Below are 23,213 nucleotides of genomic sequence, written 5' to 3'. Positions count from 1 at the left end.
CCATCCCAACCCTTCAATAATAACTGGGTATCCAAATTGTTAAAAATATATTTATTAGTTAATTAAGGCAGAAGGAAAAGGTCTATAGGTTTGAGCATGTGTATTTTTTTAATGTGTGTATTTAAAAACTATAAACAAAGTTAAAGGCAAACAACCTGAACGAAAAGCTTGTAACATGAGAGTAGAGGTCAAAATTAATGGCTTTATTAATTAAAGGTTCTTAAAAATCAAGAAAAGAATGATTTTTACAATAGAAAGCAAAACCAGATATTTACAAAAGAAAAAATTGAAACAATTGGTTAAATATTTAGAAAATATTTGTACTCACTGTCACAATGCAATACACACTATCTTTTCCTATCCATTTGCGAAAGATTAAAATAGGAATATAAATTCTTAGGGACCAAAATTTGTCACTATGAATAAAAAGTAAAAAGGAACAAAATGTCACATTTGTCCAGTAATACCTATTTATGAGAAAAAAAACAACTTTTCAGTTGATGGACAAATCTTGAAGACAAGCAGAGTACTTTAATCAAAACAAGCACGAGTCAGTGGAGAGTAAGGTGTCGTATGTCCTGGGAGGGCCCACTCGTAGAGCAGGTCAGCCCCAGCGTTGCCAGTTCAATGGGTAGAGTGACACTAACTGGACTTGCAAACCGGGTTTGGTTCAGAATGTTTCTGGGTCGAGCTTTTCTACCTATTGTCTGAAACTTCCATTGGAATGATTAGAGCTTGATTAGATGAGACAAATGATTAGAGTGACACAGAAAAGGGGAAAGAGGGAGGAGAGAAGAAGAGATGCTGGAGGATAGAATGTGGCAGGTGTGATATGTCAGAGAAATTAGCTGGGGCCTGTCCCTCGCTTATTGGACATTTCTGCTAATGAGCTGGGGAAGGCAGGCAAGTATACAGGGCTCCTCTGCTAGGTCAGGCAGAACAGCTCCTGCGGTTCTCCCTCCAAGCCGGAAATGCCCAAAGACATTTAGCCTGGAGGACATCAGCAAGGCTGTGGCCGTCAGGTAGCTTCAGAGGAACTCTTCCCAAGTGGCAAATCATAGTGGACCAGTCGGAGAGCTCTGTGTAAGGACATTACGTACAAATCACTGGTAGTATCCAAGTAGTGCTATCTTTTCAGCTCACTGGGCTTCTCCCTGAAACTATCTTAGCGTACCCTGTGAGTTCTCTGCATGATGCAAAGTGGTGACCTGTGAAGCATGGGCCTCTAGCATTGTTTAAATCGCCATGAAAGTCTTTTTTTAAAGGTGGAAGATCTGACTGCCTTTCTCTGTTTCCTATTAAGATTTTATGGCCAAAGTGACGATGGAGATGAATTTAATAATTCAATCCGCCAGTTATTTCTCTCTTTCAATATCCTCATGGACAGGCCTCTGGAGGAAGCTGTCAAGATCAAGGTTAGCCTGGCATCATCGTGGGTAACTTTTAATGCTTTTGGTCAGGATGTCCTGGGACAACCTAGAACGAGTCGTGGTGTGAGAGAAACAAACTAAATCGGTATTTATGGGAAGCTGGTGGATTGTAGTATGACTTACAGAAAGTACAGGGGGGAAAAGCCGTGTTTTAACTTTCATGTACTTTTGTATTCTTAAATGTCAGTTTGCCAAAGACAAGCTACCTTTTTAGACATCCATTGAATGGCTTTTGTGGCCCCTGGGAATTCAGCCTGCAGGTTTTTTATTCTTAGTTCTCCCATTCTTCCCAGAAGCCCAATCACCCTCCTCTCCATTATTATCACTGTCATTTTAAATGGAAAATACACAAGCCCTGAACACTCAAATATGAACTTTATTATTCATTTTTTTGTTCTTTATGGCAATGTTGTGAGGGGGACGTCAAGATGTTAACTACCTCCTTAGATGACAAAATGAATTCCAAGTGTGCAGTGCCTGTGGCTGGTGAAGAGAGAAAGCTGCGTCTCCCGACATTTTAGGAAAAAGATCTTAGGAGATTGTGTATTACAGGATCAGCTTTCCTGTTCACTGCGAGGACCTCCCTGCCCAGTTCCTTGTTTAAGATCCAAGCCTTTTTTTTCTTCCTGGAATCAAGCAGTTAGTTCTGTATTAATCCCGCTTGGCAATTGAATCCACCTTTGCTGTTTTCTTACAGGGGGCAGCTTTGAAGTACCTTCCTCACATAATTAATGATGTCAAACTTGTTTTTGATCCTACTGAACTCAGGTAAATAGCAACAACAAAAAAATTGTTCCTTGACTTTAACAGAAAAGCAGCTCCCCTGCTTGGCTGGGGCCTCGGCTGCTACACATGCTCTCATTCTTCTAACACGTGTTCACTGAACACCTCTTTGTGCTCAGTTCTGGGGGAGGATACAAAAGAAGACACAAAGCCTGCTTCTGAAGAGGTTTGCACTTTCTCTGGGGAAACAACACACGCAGACATAAAATTAACTACAGAGAAAGTACATAATTATATGCTCCCAGCCCTATACCTAACTACCCCAGGAATGCAAAGTCAGATGGTGACCGGCACTGGGGTGGGGTTAACCATAAAAGGCTTCTGCAGAAGTGGGTGTTAAGGCAGGTCTGGAAGGCAGTGATGGACCTTGCGTGTGCTTTGGCACTTTAAGCAGAGTCAGCTGTAAGGTTGAGCCCTAGAGTGAGCATAGAATACAGTCTCTCCTTTGCTTCCTAGAGACAGGCTGTCGGGTCATTTGGGAGAGATTTCCAGGTAAACCATTCCATGCCATGATCTCAGAGCAGAGAGGAAATAATAGTGTAATGATCCCTTCAACGTGGCAGAATGAAAACACTAACCACTGGGTGTCTCTTCCAGCGAGCTCTTCTGCAAATTCATTCAGAGCATTCCTGACAACCAGTTAGTTCACCAGAAACTTAACTGCATGACCAAGATAGTAGAGAGTAATCTTTTTCAGCAATCGGGTAAGTCTCCACCAAAACGGCAACCTACTGAAATTCCCCTTTTTCTTCTTCTTCAGCCAACACTTGCCCTTTTTTTAATGTCAGTGTCCTTCCTGGGTGTTTGTTGGTATTTAAGGAAATCCTGGGAAACCGGCTTTAAGGAGAAGGGGAAGTCAGTTCAATATTTCCAATAGTTCCTAAAAGAGTAAAATCATGCGTTCTTGAATCTTTGATTAGAACAATCCAGTGTTTCATTCATTAGAGAGCTTTGTCCACAAACTAGGAACCCCAGAAAGTAATAGACAAGCAGGAAAGATGGTCCTCTTAGATAAATGTGTCTTCTTTGACCCATACTTCGTATAACCTCAAAAACCAGGGGACAGGGGCCAGCGCTGTCGTATGTGCTGGATGCCCCCTGTATCAGCCCGGGACAGCTGATTACGAGCATCTTTTCTCAACTCCGTGCTCAGTTATGTTGCATGAGTGGCTGAAAATTGACCAGCATAGAAGCATTTACACCAGGAAATTGGCAAACACTGTAAATCGGAGGGTTTGGGGGTGGGGGCAGTGCGAAGATTACTTAGCGCACTGCTGGGAGGGGAGGGGAGCATAGAGAGGTGAAAACTCGTATACTGATAAAATACGACTCGTTTGGTAATGCGAGTCAAACATGTAGCCACTAAGTCTGCGTCCCTGTGCTCCTGTCCCAACGCCGATGTGGGAAAGAGGTCGAATACCTGATCTGACCCCCAATAAACCCGAGACGGACTAGAGGAGGGCAGCTCTGGGATCTTTTTTTGCAGCTTCCACCAGATCAGGATGCCCCATAGGGTGACCTCAGGTTATTTAGATTGACTAGGGGTGTCTGAGGACCAGAGGACTCCTCAGAAATAGGCAAGGCGAGTGAGTTGTTGGTGGGAAAACCCTCTCAGCCTTGCCTCTGGCTAATCGTGTAACTTTGAACACGTGAGTGCCTGCCCTAAATTTCACCTTCATTTCTGTGGAAGGAAGGACTTGAATTCGATCAAGTTAGAAGCCTCTTTTGGCTCTGATATTTTTTTTTTTAATTAATTTTATTGGGGTGACAATTGTTAGTAAATTTACATAGATTTCAGGTGTACAATTCTGTATTACATCGTCTATAAATCCCATTGTGTGTTCACCACCCAGAGTCAGTTCTCCTTCCATCACCATATATTTGATCCCCTTTACCCTCATCTCCCTCCCCCCACCCCCCTTACCCTCTGGTAACCACTAAATTATTGTCTGTGTCTATGAGTTTTTGTTTCTCATTTGTTTGTCTTGTTCTTTTTGGTTTATATACCACATATCAGTGAAATCATAGGGTTCTCTGCTTTTTCTGTCTGACTTGTTTCACTTAGCATTATTCTCTTGAGATCCATCCATGTTGTCACAAATGTTCCTATATCATCTTTCCTTAACGCCGAATAGTATTCCATTGTATATATGTACCACAACTTCTTTATCCATTCATCTATCGAAGGACATTTTGGTTGTTTCCATGTCTTGGCCACCGTAAACAAAGCTGCAATGAACATTGGAGTACACGTGTCTCTATAGAGAGATGCTTTTATATTTTTGGGGTAGATACCCAGGAGAGCGATTGCTGGGTCATATGGTAATTCTATTCGTAATTTCTTGAGGAACCTCCACACTGCCTTCCATAGCGGCTGCACCAGTCTGCATTCCCACCAACAGTGTATGAGAGTTCCTTTTTCTCCACAGCCTCTCCAACACTTGTTACTATTTGTTTTGTTGATGAAAGCCATTCTGACTGGGGTGAGGTGATATCTCATTGTGGTTTTCATTTGCATTTCTCTGATGATTAGCAATGTTGAGCATTTTTTCATATGTCTATTTGCCATTTGTATATCCTCTTTGGAGAAATGTCTCTTCAGGTCCTCTGTCCATTTTTCAATTGGGTTGTTTGTTTTTTTGTTGTTGAGTTTCATGAGTTCCTTGTATATTTTGGATATTAGCCCCTTATCAGAGGAACTGTTTGCGAAAATCTTCTCCCATTCAGTTGGTTGCCTCATTATTTTGTCAATAGTTTGTTTTGCTGTGCAGAAGCTTTTCAGTTTCATATAATCCCATTTGTTTATTTTAGTTTTTACTTCCATTGCCTTTGGAGTCAAATTCATAAAATGCTCTTTGAACCCAAGGTCCATAAGTTTAGTACCTATGTTTTCTTCAATGCAGTTTATTGTGTCAGGTCTTATGCTTAAGTCTTTGATCCATTTTGAATTAATTTTGGTACATGGTGACAGATAGCAGTCCAGTTTCATTCTTTTGCACGTAGCTATCCAATTCTGCCAGCACCATTTATTGAAGAGGCTGTCTTTCGTCCATTGTATGTTTTTAGCTTCTTTGTCAAAAATTATCTGTCCATATTTATGTGGTTTTATTTCTGGGTTCTCAATTCTATTCCATTGGTCTATGTGTCTGTTTTTCCGCCAGTACCAAGCTGTTTTGATTATTGTAGCCCTGTAGTACAAGGAAAAATCAGGGAGTGTGATACCTCCAGTATTGCTCTTTTTTTTTAATATTGCTTTGGCTATTCGGGGTCTTTTGTGGTTCCAAACAAATCTGATGATTTTTTGTTCTATTTCTTTAAAAAATGCCATTGGGATTTTAATGGGGATTGCATTAAATCTGTATATGGCTTTGGGTAATATGGCCATTTTAACTATGTTGATTTTTCCAATCCATGAGCACGGAATGTCTTTCCATTTCTTTGTGTCTTCTTCAATTTCTTTCAAAAATGTCTTAAAGTTTTCAGCATATAAATCCTTCACATCCTTGGTTAAGTTTATTCCTAGGTATTTTATTCTTTTTGCTGCAATTGCAAAAGGAATTGTTTTTTCTATCTCTTTTTCTGAGATTTCATTGTTGGTATATAGGAAAGCAATGGACTTTTGTACGTTGATTTTGTAGCCAGCAACTTTACTATATTCATTGATTGTTTCTAATAGCTTTTTGGTGGAGTGTTTAGGGTTTTCTATGTATAGCATCATGTCATCTGCAAAGAGTGACAATTTAACTTCTTCATTCCCAATTTGGATGCCTTTTATTTCTTTCTCTTGCCTGATGGCTCTGGCGAGGACTTCCAACACTATGTTGAAAAGCAGAGGTGATAGGGGACAACCTTGTCGTGTTCCTGAACGTAGAGCAAAGGGCTTCAGCTTTTCACCATTAATTATGAGGTTAGCTGAGGGCTTGTCGTATATGGCCTTTATTATGTTGAGGTATTTTCCTTCTATACCAATTTTAGTAAGTGTTTTAATCGTAAATGGATGTTGTATCTTATCAAATGCTTTTTCTGCATCAATTGATAGAATCATATGATTTTTGTCCTTTATTTTGTTTATGTGATGTATCACATTGATGGATTTGCGAATGTTGAACCAGGCTCTGATATTTTATGACCCTATGAGCGGGTGCCTCGAAATTTTAACTGTTACAAGGACACAGTTGGAAGTAGTGTAGAGAGTGAGTGAGTACTCTGAAGTGAAAAATGTATTATTACTAAACATCATAATATGTTCTGATAATGTCTGCCTCTAAGGATGCAGAAAGGAAAAATGAGATGATAAAGATGAGGTGTTTGCACAGAAGAGAAAGCATGCACTGGATAGTTCCAATTAGAAGACATACTCTCACTGTTAGCAATCATTTCCGTTAGTGTCCAGAATATCTGGACTCATTATAATAATGTTTTATAATAGTGAAGATTCCAAAAGGAAGATATGGATTTTACTTTGTGAAGTGCATGTGCCTGCAAAAATGTGGACAGAAACACATTAAAATGTACTCATGAAGCTCAGTATTTATAGCAATCTTCGAATAAATTTTCTCCATTAGGTAGATTTTTAAGTGTACAACTTGCTTTGTTTATTAGTTTCATATGACTTTGCTTTCAAGTATCAAGTTGGCTTTTTCTTTTCAAGCTGAGGAAATTGTTAAATACTTCAGACATTTTGCTAAGACTACAAGTACCTCTCTGATAAGAGTAATTTTCTTAGTTTTAAAAATCCAGTTACAGGGCTGAAGTTTCATGCCTGAACTTACATCTGCCTCAGGGCCTGGAGGGCGCCCTGCCCGGCTGAGTGGAGTCCAGAGCTGGGAGATGTGGGGATGATCGGAGAGAGGCTTGCAGGAAGGGGCCGGCGGTTCGGGAGGTGGTTGTGCGACTGTTGAGCTGCCTTTTTTTCCTCTCTCAGAGTGCAGAGATGTGCTCCTGCCGCTGCTGATAGACCAGCTCAGCGGCCAGTTAGATGACAGCTCCAGCAAGCCTGACCATGAGGCAAGCTCGCAGCTTCTGAGCCACATCCTGGAAGTGCTGGACCGGAAGGATGTGGTGAGTCACATTGTCACTCATGCAGATCATAGCACACACTGGCCCTGCTGCCGAGGATGACACTGATCCCACGGCCTTCCTGGTCTCAGGGCTCAGCCCAGGCAGCTTAGAACCTGGATACCTAGGCAGGCTGCACCCATTTTAGAGATGATTAGAGAGGCTTCTCTTTGCTGGAGCCTGCTCTGCAAATCGAGGTCCAGGAGAGGTCTGCTGACTGCTGGGGCCTGCTCCTGGCTGATTTTCCTGGCTTGCCATCACTGAGAGCCCTATGAGGACTCTTCAGAACCAGAACCCTGTTTAGACGTTTTTTATCTATGCAGAAGCCTTGACCTTCTTTCACCTCTGGTACCTGACAACACTATTGCAGATATTCCTGAGCCTCTTAGAAATTCTCATTTTTATTTTCTCTCTGACACCGATCCTTCCGAGCCTACCGCAAATTATATATTTTCTCATCTGGCCTCTTCTCTGTGACCTAAGGACCTATGTCCACTGCAGACGTGGGACTGAATCTCCCTGTATTTACCATGTCCTGGACCTAGCGCAGCTCACAGGCCTAGGGCATAGCTTCCACTGAAGAGGCGAGAGAACTTTGCAGAATCTTTTCAGTTAAGCTCAAACCATGGACACACACACACACACACACACACACACACACACACACTCACACACACACGGCATCTACATGGCACTTACTTTTCCATAGAACAGGAAGATCTCTCCTGGTTTTGCCTCTGCCCTTTCTCTTACCAATATCTTTAGATTCAGTTGTGCTCACAGATGCAAAGAACACTGTCCCCTTCCCCAAAGCTAAATCTGTAGCAAGGTTCACCCCAGTTTGACCACTGTCCACCTCATCTCCTGCTCTCATTACACAGGCATTTCATGCCTCCACCACAGAACTGCAAACGGACACCATTTCTTTTTTTATCTACCGCACCCGCATCGGCCCTTGTCTCTTCCCGTAACCCCTGTAACCCACCTTACTATTTGTACTATTTTATATTTATTATATTTATAATAAATGATCTATATGAATTACAGGTCCTCTCTCCCCCCCCCCTTTTTTTTCTTAAGTGTGTTTCTAGAAACCACATTATAAAATGGAATAAATTTCACCAAGGAATTTTGTGATTGGGGATTGGATTCCTAACCAAGGACTTTACAACGAATAAATACATGTGATTGATCATGTCGTAGTGACAATAATATTTTTAAAAAGTAACTCTTACGACTCATTGATTAGCATACTACAGTGAAGCTCCGAGCTCTGTAAAGTTGGCTACAATGTATTAGACACTGGTTTAATCACAGTCACAGTGTTCTAGAAAGTATATGTATGTTAATTCAGATCCTAAATTAATCTGAAATACAGGAATCAGGCTATTTGGTTTTTTAATCCCAGTATTACTACTCTGTAGCTCTTTATCCATCCAATAACTTTTCCATCCAATAACACATAAGAATTGTTCTGGATGACCTCCTAGGTCTCTTCCACTTCTGATCCGGTTTTTATATACATAATATCTCTGCCACCCCTCTTACTACACAGAAAGACTCTTCAAAAATGACTTGAATGTATTTCCATCCTGTGCTAGGAAATTTAATTGGCTTAATTTTTTTTTTTTTTGTCTTCTTGATAATGTTCCCTGTAATGAGCAGAGGCATTCAAAATTATTGATCTTGGAGCTCTGTTAAAGGAGTAAATTCAATAAATTTTGTTGATGGTGATGGATTTTTTTTTTTTTTTTACCATAAGCATTTTCAAATATACGAGCTAACTTCACATGTTTTCCTATATCTTCTCATCTCCTCAGTTAATTCTAGGCTCCATAATTACTGACATTTATTCCTATGCCTCTTTTTTATAGTCCAGGATTCTCGCCTCTTTTCACAGCTATAAGCTTCTAGATATCCTCATTCTTCAAAGCCCACTTGCAATAAGCACCTCCATGAAGCTGTTTCTGGTGCAGTCCTGCTCAAAACCCCACACTCTACTAGTTCCCTTCGTCTCTTTTAAGGCTGTTATCATCATCTTGTACCTTGAGTTATGAATTCGGTTCACAAATACTTGCTGAGCAGCCCCCATGCCCTGGGCACTGTGATAGGTCCAAGAATACAGCAGTGAACAAGATAAGCCAGCACCCTGCTGTTCTTGTGGGAGCTTTGTGTTTTGCTTAATTATATTCATGCCTTGGCTCTCCTGCTGAGCAGTGAATCTCTTAAGGGCTCAGAGGATACTTGATTCATTTTCATACCTCCACACAAGGCCCTGCACATGACTTCCGCACCTGGCACAGTGTACAGTATGGAATTGTTACGGAAATGAAGGCAAAAGCAACATCACCAGGAGAGGCAGGTTTTAGGAATCACTCCCATTCAGAGAAGTGGGAAGCAAGTAAATAAGTAAAGCAAGGAAGGAAGGAAAGAAGGGAGGGAGACAGAGAGGGGAAAATAACAACACTTGAGGTTTTAATAAAACTACATACAGCAGTGGTTTACTTATTTGAAGCATGTAACCAGGAATTTCAGAATATCTGTCATGAAGCAAGAATAGATAAAGGCTTTGAAGAGTCAAGTTGAAGATTGATAAGTTTGAGCTGAATGAATGTCACACCAAACCACAAAAAAAGGAAAGAAGGAAAAAACAAACATTTATGAAGCACTATTGTATACATCAGCCCAACTAATTCCTATAAGGGAACTTTTATTTATTTATTTTTTTTTGCAGCTCTGAGAAACAAGCTCAACAAAGTTAAATAATTGCTTAAAGTCACGTGACAGAGTCAAATTGTTAAATCCCTGTTAGTCTGCTCAAGCTGCCAGAACGGCATACCGTGGACTGGGTGGCTTAAACAATAGAAATTTGTTTCTCACAGTTCTGGAGGCTGGAAGTCCAAGGTCAGGCTGCCAGCATGGATGGGTTCGTGGGGAGGGCCCTCCTCCTAGTTCACAGACGGTCGCCTTCTCTCTGTGTTCACACATGGCCTTGCCTGGGTGTGTGTGCACAGAGTGAGAGAAAGTCTGGGCTCTCTAGGGTCTCTTATAGGGACACTAATCCCATCAGGCCTTGCCTTCGTGACCTCATTACTTCCCAAAGGCCCCACATCCAGATGTTGTCACTGTGCAGGTAGAGCTTCAACACCTGGATTTTAAACACAAGCAGTCCAGAACAGTCTCCTTGACTTGAATGTCTTGTTTTCTTCTACACAGAGGTGGTAAGAACGTTGTATCAGTGCCTTTCACTTCCCATGCATGTGCCCTATTGTCCTGGGCAACTAGACCTGCTCAGCGTTAGGGCCTAGTACCTCATGCTAACAGGAGTCCCCCCAAAACTAGGATGAGTCTGTGGCCAGAGTGAGCTCTCACTGAGCTGGGATGATCTGGATGATGATGGTGGCGTTCTTCCCCTGCGTCCCCACACTCATCTTGTAAATGTTACAACTGACTATTTTCCACTGATCCCTTAGTAACATGATGTATAATTCTGTGAAACAACGTTTCCCTTTCGGACGAGAGACTGCTTTGTAAGGAAGAGCCCGAGTGAGCTTTAAAGAAAAAAAATGCATCTGTTGGAGGTTTCCTGAAGAGCAGGACAGCTGAGTCAGAAGAAGTGGTGCCCATCTCTGTGCTTCCCCCCCAGGGCCCCACGGCGAAGCACATACAGCAGGTGATGGAGCGGCTGCTGAGAAGGATCAACCGGACCGTGATCGGGATGAGCCGACAGTCTCCCCACCTCGTGAGTATCGCTGCTGCCACGGCTGCTTCTCAGTGTCCCGTTTGCCTCTTGGGAGGCTTTGGGGACCAGATTCCCATCCCATGGGCCCTTCACATCCCTGTGGACAGTCTGTGCCTGCACACCATGCAGCATGGCTCCCTCAGAAGTGAGTGGGGTCTAGAACATGATGGCCTCCCGGATGGGTGACCTTTGCTTATAACTGTGAATAGATCTTAATTCTCATACTGATTTTCTCTTGAGGGGAGATGGTCCAACAGGGTTGTAGGGGAGGCGCACGGGGGAGCGTGCGTAAGGCTTCTATCCATGTTAGGCGTGTGGATCCATTCTTGGTTTGCACACCTTGCACGTCAGACACAAGCCTGATATAATTATAGCTAAGCAGAGACCTACTGCGACACGCGGGTGCTCTGGTACACGCATATCGCGGTACCCATTCAACCTATTACTCTCGAAATATTTGCTGAATGTTCTATGTCAGGAACATAGGCGTCTTGGTGAGCAGAAAATGAGGGGTTTGGTGGGCTACCTTCAGCATTTCCTCTATTATCTCAAATAATTTAGTCCTGATTCTCAATCCCTGCACGCTCTGTCTGGATCTACCCTTGTTAGAATGATAATAGTAATACTAGTCGTACTTCCAGCGGTAGTGGTGGTAACAGTCATGATCTGATTTGTGTGTGTGTGTGTGCCAGGAACTGTTTTAAGCACTTTATATGTCTTTGAAAGCTCACACTGATCTTGTCAAGTAGTTCTCTCATTAGCTCTATTTTTTTGAATGAGGAAACGTTCAAAGAGAGAGGTTAAGAAACCTGCAGAGGTTACACACCTAGCAGAGGGTTGAATTGGGGTTTACATCCAGGCAAGCCCCATGGCTGCAGAGCACATGCAAGTCGCCAACCCACCAACCCCGCCCCCAAGCAGCTTTTACCCAGTTATGTTTACAACTGTGTCCTGTAGTCGCCACGAGAGGAAGTCTGATAAATTCCGTTCCCCCTGCATCGTATTTCCACAGATGTTCCACATGCTTATACATGGGTGCCTTGTGGTACCGTCCAGCCCTTTGGGGTCTAAGTAAAAAACGTTTGGAAGACCTTGTAGTCAGCATGCTTTCAGAAATGCCCGGGTTGCTCTAGCCTCTTCTTCTCTATCTTCTGTGTCTGTTAGATATCAGATGAAAAGTGTGACTGAGACCACAGATAACTGTTGAAAGCCAAGTTGTATCATCCTGAAAATGAAGCATCTTTTACTTTTGATAGGAAAAGATACAGTTAGATTTTAATTACTGGACATAGGAAATAACGTTTCCAGATTACTATAGTAGATAAAAAACAAAACAAAACATTTATTCAACAAATATGCATTAGGAAACTACTGTAAGCCAAGCACTATTCTAGGCACTGGAGACACATCAGGGGACAAAAGAGACAAAATCAGTAACTTAGCAAAGTTTACGTTCTAGCAATACCATGTTTCCCCGAAAATAAGACCTGGTCTTATATTAATTTTTGCTCCAAAAGACACATTAGGGCATATTTTCAGGGGATGTCTGATTTTTTTCATGTACAACAATCTACGTTTATTCAAATACAGTCATGTCATCTCTTCCGGAACATTGTCATAACGTACTAAATGCGTCCGTCTGGCTGATGATCTTTACTGGGGCTTATTTTCGGGGTAGGTCTTGTTTTCATGGAAACATGGTAACAACAATAAAAATAAAGTGCATAGTGTTAGAAGGAGATAAGTGCCATGGAGATAAAAATGGGCATGATAAAGGAAGTCAGGGTGGGAGAGTTCAAATTTAAACAAGGTGGTTAAGAATGGTTTTCCTGAGAAGATAAAATTTGGACAAAGACTTGAAAAAAGTGAGGGAGTAGGCCATGTGGATGTGTAGGGAAGGGTCTTCTGGACAGAGGCAGAAACCCTAAGAGATCCGTCTTAAGATTCATATATGGGTAATAGATCCAAATAAATATGTAGAGAAATGACTACAAGTAAAACGTCTTTCTGCTAGATCAAAACTCAAGCTGACCCAAAAGATATTATAAAAGGATTCAGATCCTTTATTAACGGTATACATACTGGATATTAATTGCAATTGCTAAGCCATTTCTGCCATGTATGTAAAGAATATATAAAGAAAGGCAGATTGATAACTATGTCATTTAGGAAATAATGTATTGGCTTACAGATAATTCTCAAGATGTCTTAATTTAAATTTACCTACTCAGCTTCTTTTACTAGTGAAATTATCTATTATTTCTCTTGTTGTTTAAACTAACTCAAGAACATGGGCTTAGTATGTTTGAAGAGAAGAATAAGGATTTGAATGTGAAAGTGACAGTACCCCTGCTTTGTTTTTGTTAAAACAAAATGATGGGTGTGGAAACAGCTGAAATACATGGGAATGATAGACATACCAAGAGAGCACAGTGAGAATGCTTGAGAAAGATAAACATAAGAAGGAAAAAGCGAAGGAAAGATATACAAAGAGAAAAAGACACAGTCACAAAGAGATATATACATACACACAAATATACACACACACCATATATATATATACAGAGGGTGTCAAAAAAATGTATACACATTTTAAGAAAGGAAAAAGCTGTATTAAAATTACGCTGATAGTAACCACTTTGAGCACCTCTTGTAATTGCAGAAGTCAAACATGACTTGTATTCATTTTTTGTTAACAGTATATATTGAATATTACAATTTTAATATAGTTTCTTCCTTTCTTATAATGTGTATACTTTTTTTGGCACCGTGTGTGTGTGTGTGTGTGTGTGTGTGTGTGTGTGTGTGTAAAACAATAAAATTTATATTGCTTTATAATTGAAAAGTAAACTTTTTAAAACAAAAGAGACTAAGACAGATGTTCATTTAGAAGGAGGTGTACATGGATAGTCTTTCATTATTGTGTTTAGGTAGCCATTCCCTCCATCCCAAAAATCACTGTATATTCATCTCTTCTGTGACAAATTAATTTAAATTGGTGTTGTTTTCATAACTATACGAATATAGGAGGACATTTATCCTTAAATATTTGCCCTCTGGCTAGAATATTAAGTCTATGATTCAAATATGGTTGGACTAGGGGAAAGCACATGGGATATATAATTCTTGACCTCAAAACCAGAATTATGTTAATCATCTATAATTATTCAGTCCCTCTCTGCAAACCAGGTCCACAGTTACAGGTGCATAACATGCTGGAAACAACTGGCTAAAGACTTCTAGTGTGGGAGAAAAGACATTGAAGTGTTCTACCAGGGAACGCTCATTTCCTATCCTCTTTTCCTCTCTTCCACTCTCAGTTTCACTACTTCTCTTTTTCCTCCTGGCATTTCTCCAAACTCACATTTGCTCAAATGATCTACATATTTCAGACATTTTTCCATGAACTTCTTTCCACACTATAACTCTGTCTCAACAAGAAACTCAAAGTCCACAAGTTTCAGCTTAACTAGTAATCTAACTGAGATCTTGAAGTCCATGTTCCTTGACCTACAGGATTGCACAAATCTTAGCCATTCCTGGGATGAGGAAAGCCATCCCTCCACATTCCTTAATTCGCACTCGAAAGGAGGTCCTTTTAAGCAGAAACAGCAAAGCCTGTGCCCTTTGAACCCTTGGAATGTTTCCAGTTAGGTGTGATCCCTACAGGTAACTGGGTGGGGAAAAGCAAAGTACAGGTGCCTAAATCTTGTTGTGTCGGTCTGAGTTTGTGATTTGTGGTTGTGCTTTTTTTCTCCTTCAGGGGAGTTTTGTTGCTTGCATGATTGCCATCCTGCGGCAAATGGATGACAGCCACTACACCATCTATGTCAGCACTTTCAAAACCAGACAAGACATCATTGTAAGTTGTTTTTGTTGGGTCCTGGTAACCTTAAGAATGATGATATGTAGCAAAACAACAACATCAACCAAAACTGAGCATCATGAGTGTAGGGATCTCTCCCTGTCCACCTCCAGTGCCGTGCAGCTGTCCACAATGATGATGAAAAGGAAAGTGTTGATTTGATTCTTATTTTCCCTCTGGGATAAGATTGGAAGAAGAGTACAATATGTATACCCACGGGTCCTCATTCAACCCCCCGAGTCTCTTGGATGTAGAGAGTCCTTATTTAGAAACAGTTGGGAGATTTTTTTTTGCTCTCAGAAGCAGATAGTGCCTGATTTTCTAGGACTATAATTACTCAGACCACGGCAAGGATTTTGAGACAGAGGTGTGCAAAGTCTTCTACGATACGGTGGAGGTCATCGTTTTCAGTATTCCTTGGAAAGGGCAACAAGAGAGATGATACCTGCCCCTTATAAAGTTTGCAAGTTATCTTCATCTGAAAATAAAGAGGGTGCCCAAAAAATGTATACACATTTTAAGAAAGGAAAAAAACATTAAAATGGTAATACTCAATACCTACCGACAGCAAAAGATGAATACAAGTCACGTTTGACTTCTGCAATTACAAGAGGTGCTCAGAGTGATTACCATCAGTGTCACTTTAATACAGTTTTGTTTTTCCTTTCTTATAAGGGAAGTTATACTAAATTCATTTTAAGAAAGAAAAACACTGGCACCCTCTGTATTCAGTTCTCGTTGGTTTTAAAGAAGAAAATCGTTCTCAGCAATACTATGAAGCCTACAACCGAAGGTTGCTGAGAGGCTAGGTTAGGCCTCTGGCTGCTCCCCAGGACCCTTCCCCTGAGGAAATGTTTAGTGGCTGTTAACACATCATTGGAGGTATCATCTTATCTTGTAAAGCAGTGGGCTGGACGTGGAGCTGGATTAGCACTTTGATGCCCTGTTGTACTAGCTTTTGTTCTCGGTAACTTCCCATCATCCGTGCATATTTCAGTCATCTTTATGCTCTAGATTTTCTACTTGCTGCCTGTATTATACTGATAGTCTATGACCAATACACCCAAGGATATCCAGCTCCTTTCCTGCCAGTTGCCCTCCTTTCTAGGAGGTTCTGTGATAGCAAAACGCACAAAGAATTGGAGAGAAAGTGCTATTTATTATTATTACTGTTAGTAGTAGTAGTGCTCATTGGTCCATGGGTGAACTCTCAAAATGCTGTAGTGGACCATGTGGCTTAATCTGGAGGCCTGCCTGGGCCTCACGGAGGCCATGCTCTCACAGGCAGCAGGGCACAGGAACCCAGAGCCTATGTAGGTGTGCCTGCCAAGACCAGTGCTAGAGAAGTGAAGAGAGGAGGAGAGAGAGAGAAGCTGAAGGTAGCAGGGTTTCTCCTCCATAGGCAGATGGTGTCGTGGGTTTAAGAACACAGGATTTTGAATACTCAGATCTGGGTTGGAATTCTGGCTCTTTCACTCCCGTCTGTGAAATTTTGGGCAAGCTATTTCACCTCACTAAACTTCAGTTTCCTCATCTGTAAGACAGTAGCTGTCTTGAGGGCTAATGTGAATGGATATAGATTGAATCGATGCATGGAAAATGCCTAACTTTGTGCGTGGCATGTAGTTAATGCCTATGAAGACTAGCTATTTATAATAATGACTTTATTGTCATAAAATATAAAATTAATATAGAAGTAGTTTTGTGACTTTTTTATCAAATTTCTTTCGACAAGCAGGTAGAATAAGGGAAGTTATACTAAATTCAATCTACTGACAATTTGTCTCCATTCAGTTAGCAAAAAAACAGGTTTAACTCCTGTTTTCCAGAACAAAGGTGAGCTCTTCCCCCTGTATTATCTGATTAAAAAGGATTGTTATCCCAATGAGGGAGCTGTGGTCATCAGAACTGTGGTGTATACAGCAAGGCCTTTTGACTTGCAGTAGATTGGCCTCTCCGCTCTCATGCTGCCTCCTGAACAGATCACGTGAAAGACTTTGCGAAGTGGTAGAGAAGGAGGCCTGGGATTATCTGTGAGGAATGGCTTTTGTTCTGGGTGTAGAGTCAGCCTCAGAAGTGGATAACTGGCCTGTGATTGAATCCTTGCTTCACAAACCACGGATTCTTGTGGATTGGAGAGAAAACATTAATAGAATAGTAAATAAATCAGTCAGCGCCCTTCACATATGCATGATGAAAAATTGGAAAACTCGCAAACGGTGTCTGTGGTGTCAGAATTGAGCATAGAAAAGTCTGACTCTCCATTTAAGAGCAGGAAGAATCAAAGGCGGCGTGGACTTTAGAGCCCAAGTCTTCCCATCCCTGTGCTGTTGGGCACCCAAAGTGCAGGAAGTTGACTGACTTGCCCTGCGTCTCGAAGGAATAGCATTAGAAATAGAACCCAGGCCTCCGAACTCCCAAGGCCGGTGTTCTTTCTGCTAAAAGGTATCCTTCTTATGAACTGTGAGGTTTAGTGCTAGAAAAATTGGACTGGATTTTCATTTCAGAAATCCAAGTGGAAAATGTCTAAATTTAACTAACTAATAAATAAGAAAGCTTTAAAAGCTTTTTAGCTTTGGTATTTTAGTCCGCTTGTTCTATTTCTGAGTTACTTTTTACTCGTAGCCCCCGGTTAAGTAGAATAGCTGTTTTTCTGATACTGGACTTTTGTTATTAGTTGTTACAGTCATGATCTATCTGCTAGAATCTCCTTTGAAGGTCCATGTAGGACCCTTCTCCCAAGCTACACATGGTTTTATTCCTGGAATAGGAAGAATCATGACTTTGCTTCTTAATTATACCATTTTTGTTCTGTTCTAACAGTAAGAAAGAATTGGGCACAGAGTTATTAGAAATGTCACTTTGCTCACAGTTGTTGGTAAATTCATTTTAAGGGCAGTAGATCAATTCAGGCAACAGTGGACAGCTGAGAACTAAAGATACGGCTCTAAACTTGGGGTCCAGAGCCCCAAGTTTTCTTCCCAGTTCTCCTGCTTCCTAGTTTCTAGGACCTTAAGCAAGCTGTTTAATTTTTCACAGCCTCAGTTTTATCATTTGTAAAATGAGGACAACTTTTTCATCCTGTGTTTCTCATCAGAGTATATAATGTAAAATTCAAATTGCATGGTAGCTCTAAAGATGCTTCGTTATCCCTGAAACCATATTAAAAAACTAGGCTGCTATTTTGTTCTGAAGTTGTGTTCCTTTTTGTCTTCATGCTGGGGGAAAGGCTTATGAAATGTCACCCAGTTTTTCTCCAGCCATTCCTCCTTTGTTCTCTACAGGACTTCCTCATGGAAACTTTTATCATGTTTAAGGATCTGATTGGAAAAAATGTTTACGCCAGAGACTGGATGGTCATGAATATGACTCAGAGCAGGTAAGACTGCCTGTGGCAGGCCCTGAAGCAGTTGACTCTGAATACAACTGACCCCTGAACATCGTGAGTTGAACTGCACAGATTTCATGTATGCGAATTTTTTTCAATAAATACACTAAATGTATTTCCTCTTCCTTATGATTTCCTTTTTTTTCTTTTCTTAATTTTTAAGTTTTTATTTTTTATTGGTGAATATTGGGGAACAGTGTGTTTCTCTAGGGCCCATCAGCTCCAAGTCGTTGTCCTTCAGTCTCGTTGTAGAGGGCGCAGCTCAGCTCCAAGTCCAGTCGTTGTTTTCAATCTTAGTTGCCGGGGGCGCAGCCCACCATCCCATGTGGGAATTGAACTGGCAACCTTGTTATTGAGAGCCTGCACTCTATAACCAGCTGAGCTATCCAGATGCCCTTCTGGCAGCTCAGCGGCAGCTTGTTGTCTTCAATCTAGTTGTGGAGGGTGCAGCTCACTGGCCCATGTGGGAATCGAACCGGCAACCCTGTTGTTCGTAGCTCACACTCTAACCAACTGAGCCATCTGGCCACCCATATTTTAAGCATTATTAATTCTACATAGTCCTGATTAGAAAAACTCTTCCCAACTCTGTACAGATTAGAGAAAAAACTCGCATCAGAAACCCTAGACTTTAAAACAGAGGTGTCGTGGTAGAGCATAAAGAGCCCTGGTCTGCGGCTCAAGAGATCTGGCTTGTCAGCTCTACCTTCAGCTGGCTAAATGGTGATGCAGCCATGCGTGGTGCTTGTAGTCAGTTCTAGAAACTGACCCGACCTTCAGTACCCTCTGCAGACTGCGCTGTCATTGGTCTCCAATGACCTTGGTAGATCTAAAGGTTATAGGCTGCCAAGTCGAGGTTTGCTTTGCTTTGGTTTTTAACCTAGATGGAAAGTGTTTCCATGGGCTTGAGGTCGCCTTCTTTATCTAGTGTTTTCCTCCCCCAGGGTTTTCCTCCGTGCCATAAATCAGTTTGCTGAGGTTCTCACGAGGTACTTCATGGATAAGTCAAGCTTTGAACTTCAGGTAGGCATGCTACTCACCTAGTTGTTCCTTGAATTCTCAGCCAGAGTAAGAGAACTCGTTCATTTTGGAAAACATCACCTCAGGTTTCGTCATTTTTAAATAGGAAAAAGTTTTCTTGTCTTTTCTCCTTTCACAAAGCACACAGTTTCATCCCTCTGTCCTCCAAACACAGTCAAATAGGGTTTTTTTCTTCTTTCTGTAGAGTTCACACGTGTAAAAAACAAAAAAACATAATAAGAACTAATAGTAGAAAATGTAACTGGAAAAAAAAAAAGAACATGGAAAGAGGAATTGTCCTCCTTTCCTCTGTTGCCATAACCCAAATAACATACACACATGTGCTTGCAGACGGTCACACAGATACTCCTCTACCTACAAATGTTTTAGTTTCTGAAAAGAGGGTCATATACACTTGCTTGAAAATCCAAAGCAATAACCAAACAGGTGACCGCTGACTCCATCTTCATTCATTCATTCATTCATCTGACAAATATTAGAGCGTTTATATGCACAGGCCCTGGTGAAGGTACCCCAAGTCCCTGCCGTCATGGAGCTTATGTTCCAGCTCATAATAGACCTCATCACATCCAGTATGTGATGTGCTTTGCTGTATCATGTGCTTTTGTTTGTATCTATAGACATTTAAAAGTGGAGAGTCGTAAGTAGAGGAGATTATATATGCATGTATGCATATGCATATACATGTAAATGTGTATGTACACATGTGTATATATGTATATGTGGATGTACCTATGTATATTGGTATATATTAATATATATATATATGCCAAAATGGAATGGAGTTGTGCATTTCTTTGGTAACCTCTTACTCTATTGACTTTTTCTGTGATCTTCTCAATGATATTTAATATTTTCACAATATTTGTAATGACTGAATACAGTCCATTGTATGGCTGGGCCATGATTTATTTACCTAAATTCTTATGAACATTTAGGTTGTTTCCATTTTCTGTTAGGTTAAGTAGCACTGTGAGGGCCTTCCTTGTTTTAAATATTTTTAAATACCCGTGATTTATTTTGCCAGGATAAAGTCCTGAAATATTCACTGGTTCAAACGTTTGGCATAATTTTAGGACTTTGGATACATATTGCCAAACTACTTACTATAAATAGGTACACTTCTTGGCAGCAGTCTGTCTTTATCCCAGGAGTAAAGACAAATATAATAGTTTGGTGGTTTTTTTTTTTTTTTTTAAAGCTTAATACTAAGTGCTAAAACTTTCAGGGCTGAATAATTGAAACACAAGAAAGAAAAAGAAGTCTTGTGGATTTTATTTTGGTTTTTTTCATTAATTCTTGGCAAGTGACTTTCTATCATGTGGCACTGTTTTACAATGACTCTTATTAATGTTATTTTCCATTTATTTTCACCCACACGATTAATTTTGAACAGCTCTGGAACAATTACTTCCATTTGGCAGTAGCATTTCTCACCCACGAGTCCCTTCAGCTTGAAACCTTCTCTCAAGCCAAGCGCACCAAAATTGTAAAAAAGTGAGTGTCCTCTTAAACTTGCTTAAGATTGGGTAGGTGATTTCTCCATTTCTATTCAGTGCAGGATTTGGGGTATCGTAGAAATTACCATTCACTGGGTACCATGTTCTTAATGAGATACGTCTTATAATTAATGACATAATAGACCTCAAATTTCCCCAGATTCCTCTCTTTTCTCAAGGTCCCATCTCCCATCGCATTTTTTTTTTTTTTTATATATAGAATCTGTAAGTGGAGAGGCACTGAAGCTGGCCAGTCCTCCCATCTCCGAGAATAGCTGCGCCTCTGCTAGCAGCTTGTCCAAATTATAGGTGCACTGCCTCCTTCTCACTCATGCTTCCCGAAGTAGGCTCCTCTGGCGCCATTGCCATACCTCTCAATGTTCAACAGAGAAGCCATGTCTAACACATCACCTAAATATGCTTTCCAGATTCCTGGCTCGGAATTCAAAATGGACTAATGTGCAAGAGTGATGAGGGGTGTAGGGAAGCTTTTCATTGCTTTCATCTTGGGTCTGTTTTAGAGTTCATTGAGAGCCCGAAACAAACCGTCTAGCATTCCTCTATCTCTGATTCCTCCCCAAAACACTGAGATTGGTGGCTAAGAGATTGTGATTTAGTGATTGTGTTTTCGAAGAGAAAAGTGAAACCTGTATTATGAATGTCTTTGTGGGGTGGGCATCGAAAGGTAATTGATGTTTAGGTGGAAACCTTAATCTCACTGTTGAGATTATCTTAAATGATAGTTTCTTTCAAGGATGGATTTGATTTTGGTTGAACACTCATAAGTGAAGTTAGTTAACACCACGTCTGATAAAGAAAGTGGCTACTTAGGATTAATGATTCTGGTTTTGTTCAAAGCAAAGTGTGACTAAGTACAATCCATGTGAAAATATATACATGCATGAGGACAGAGATAAACCTTTGGAAATAACATTTATATATTTTAAGCTTATAGAAATGTGAATGTACTTTTTTTCAAGATTTCTCTTTTTTTTTAGTAGTAGTAGCATCAACAGTAGTATTAATAATCAACAGGAATAGTTATTTATTGTCTATTATGTTCCAGACATTGACCATATAGGCTTAGTGAATTAATCATAAAATGGTTAGGTATTTTTGTTAAAATGGAATAGTAAGAGAAAAATTGAAATATGATTTTTATACTAGCATCTGACGGCATTTCCAAAGGAGGAATTTAAAAAAGACATGTTTGGCACAATAGTAGCATGAATGGAAAACGTAGAACTATGGTTGTAGGATGAGTTATAGGTCCATATTAGAGTTGCCTGCAAACATTTGCTGTGACCCACCGAATTTCCATTTTTCCAAGCCCCAGCCTCTGATCTGGTATGTGGTGTAGGGTAGCACGAGCCATATGTCTTCTTTAAGAGATTTCCAGATCATTCTTATTCACCTCCACCCTAGAGTCTGTCAATGTTTCTCAACTTTCCTTTTTTCATTATCTACTCTTATAAGGAAACCTTTGAGAAATTGTTTTTCTCATCATGCCCCCTATGAAATATTAGTACCACAAATATATCTGTTTATGTATATCTGTACTTTATACAGAAAAGCAAAAGCTTCTTTTTTTGTTTTGGCTGCTTAGGACCAATTTTCAGCCTTTTGGAGACAATATTCCCACCCCACCCCCCAATTGAGAATGTATGTCCAGATCTCCCCAGTGTGATGTGGATATGGGCTACTCAAATATAAGTATATCAAGTCAGCATGTTTGTTAGACATCAGTCACATTATTATATTAGTCATACCCCATTTATCATCCTTTTCAGTAGTCTTTGTTTTTATTTCTTTGGTTAACAGCAAGTGGAGTGTTTCTCACTCTTCTCCCTTCCCTTCCTTGTCACTCTGATCTTCTCAGTTATTCTTCAGGATTTGCACTTGGCCTGCCTCCTGCTGTTACAGTTCTCTCTCCTCTGTGGGGCTCCGTTCGCTTTGGGGGCTTGGTGTAGTTATAGACCTTATCTCTTCAAGTGACCTTGCCTCAAAACCTGACTTAAATGTCACCTAGAGGAACACAGGCTATTTTTATTTCCCACGTCATTTTATTATATGTACTCGTTTCCACTGTAAATCTTTCTCTTGGTTTATGATCTTCTTTCTAGATATGGGGACATGAGAAAAGAAATCGGCTTTAGGATCCGGGACATGTGGTATAACCTGGGTGAGTGTATGAACTTGGACAAGCCCTCATACCACTCCTGTGTGATAAGCATCCCATGATGAATTCTTTTTAATTTTAATTCTAGGAACCCTGAGATTTATTTGTCTGTGTGTGTGTGTGTGGATGTGAACGTTGACTTGTAGATCTCTTGTTGGTGACATCCACATGTTATCAGAATACAATATTTAGTCACTTCTAAATTGAGTTGATTTACCCACATAAACA

General features: G+C 40.6%; 1 protein-coding gene across 1 annotated transcript in view; it reads left to right on the top strand.

Moving 5' to 3' along the window:
* DOCK5 (dedicator of cytokinesis 5) overlaps positions 1-23,213 on the top strand; it is a 186,340-nt gene that overhangs the window by 124,039 nt on the left and 39,088 nt on the right. The window contains exons 23-32 of the mRNA XM_081076534.1: positions 1,304-1,415; positions 2,128-2,198; positions 2,811-2,917; positions 7,138-7,274; positions 10,918-11,013; positions 14,777-14,875; positions 18,163-18,257; positions 19,211-19,289; positions 20,704-20,804; positions 22,930-22,988. Of these exons, the coding sequence (XP_080932660.1) occupies positions 1,304-1,415; positions 2,128-2,198; positions 2,811-2,917; positions 7,138-7,274; positions 10,918-11,013; positions 14,777-14,875; positions 18,163-18,257; positions 19,211-19,289; positions 20,704-20,804; positions 22,930-22,988 (956 nt within the window). The remainder of the gene's footprint in view (positions 1-1,303; positions 1,416-2,127; positions 2,199-2,810; positions 2,918-7,137; positions 7,275-10,917; positions 11,014-14,776; positions 14,876-18,162; positions 18,258-19,210; positions 19,290-20,703; positions 20,805-22,929; positions 22,989-23,213) is intronic.

This window comes from Rhinolophus hipposideros, assembly GCF_964194185.1.
Source record: "Rhinolophus hipposideros genome assembly, chromosome: 16".
Lineage (NCBI taxonomy): Eukaryota > Metazoa > Chordata > Mammalia > Chiroptera > Rhinolophidae > Rhinolophus > Rhinolophus hipposideros.
This window is presented reverse-complemented; position numbering and strand designations above follow the sequence as displayed.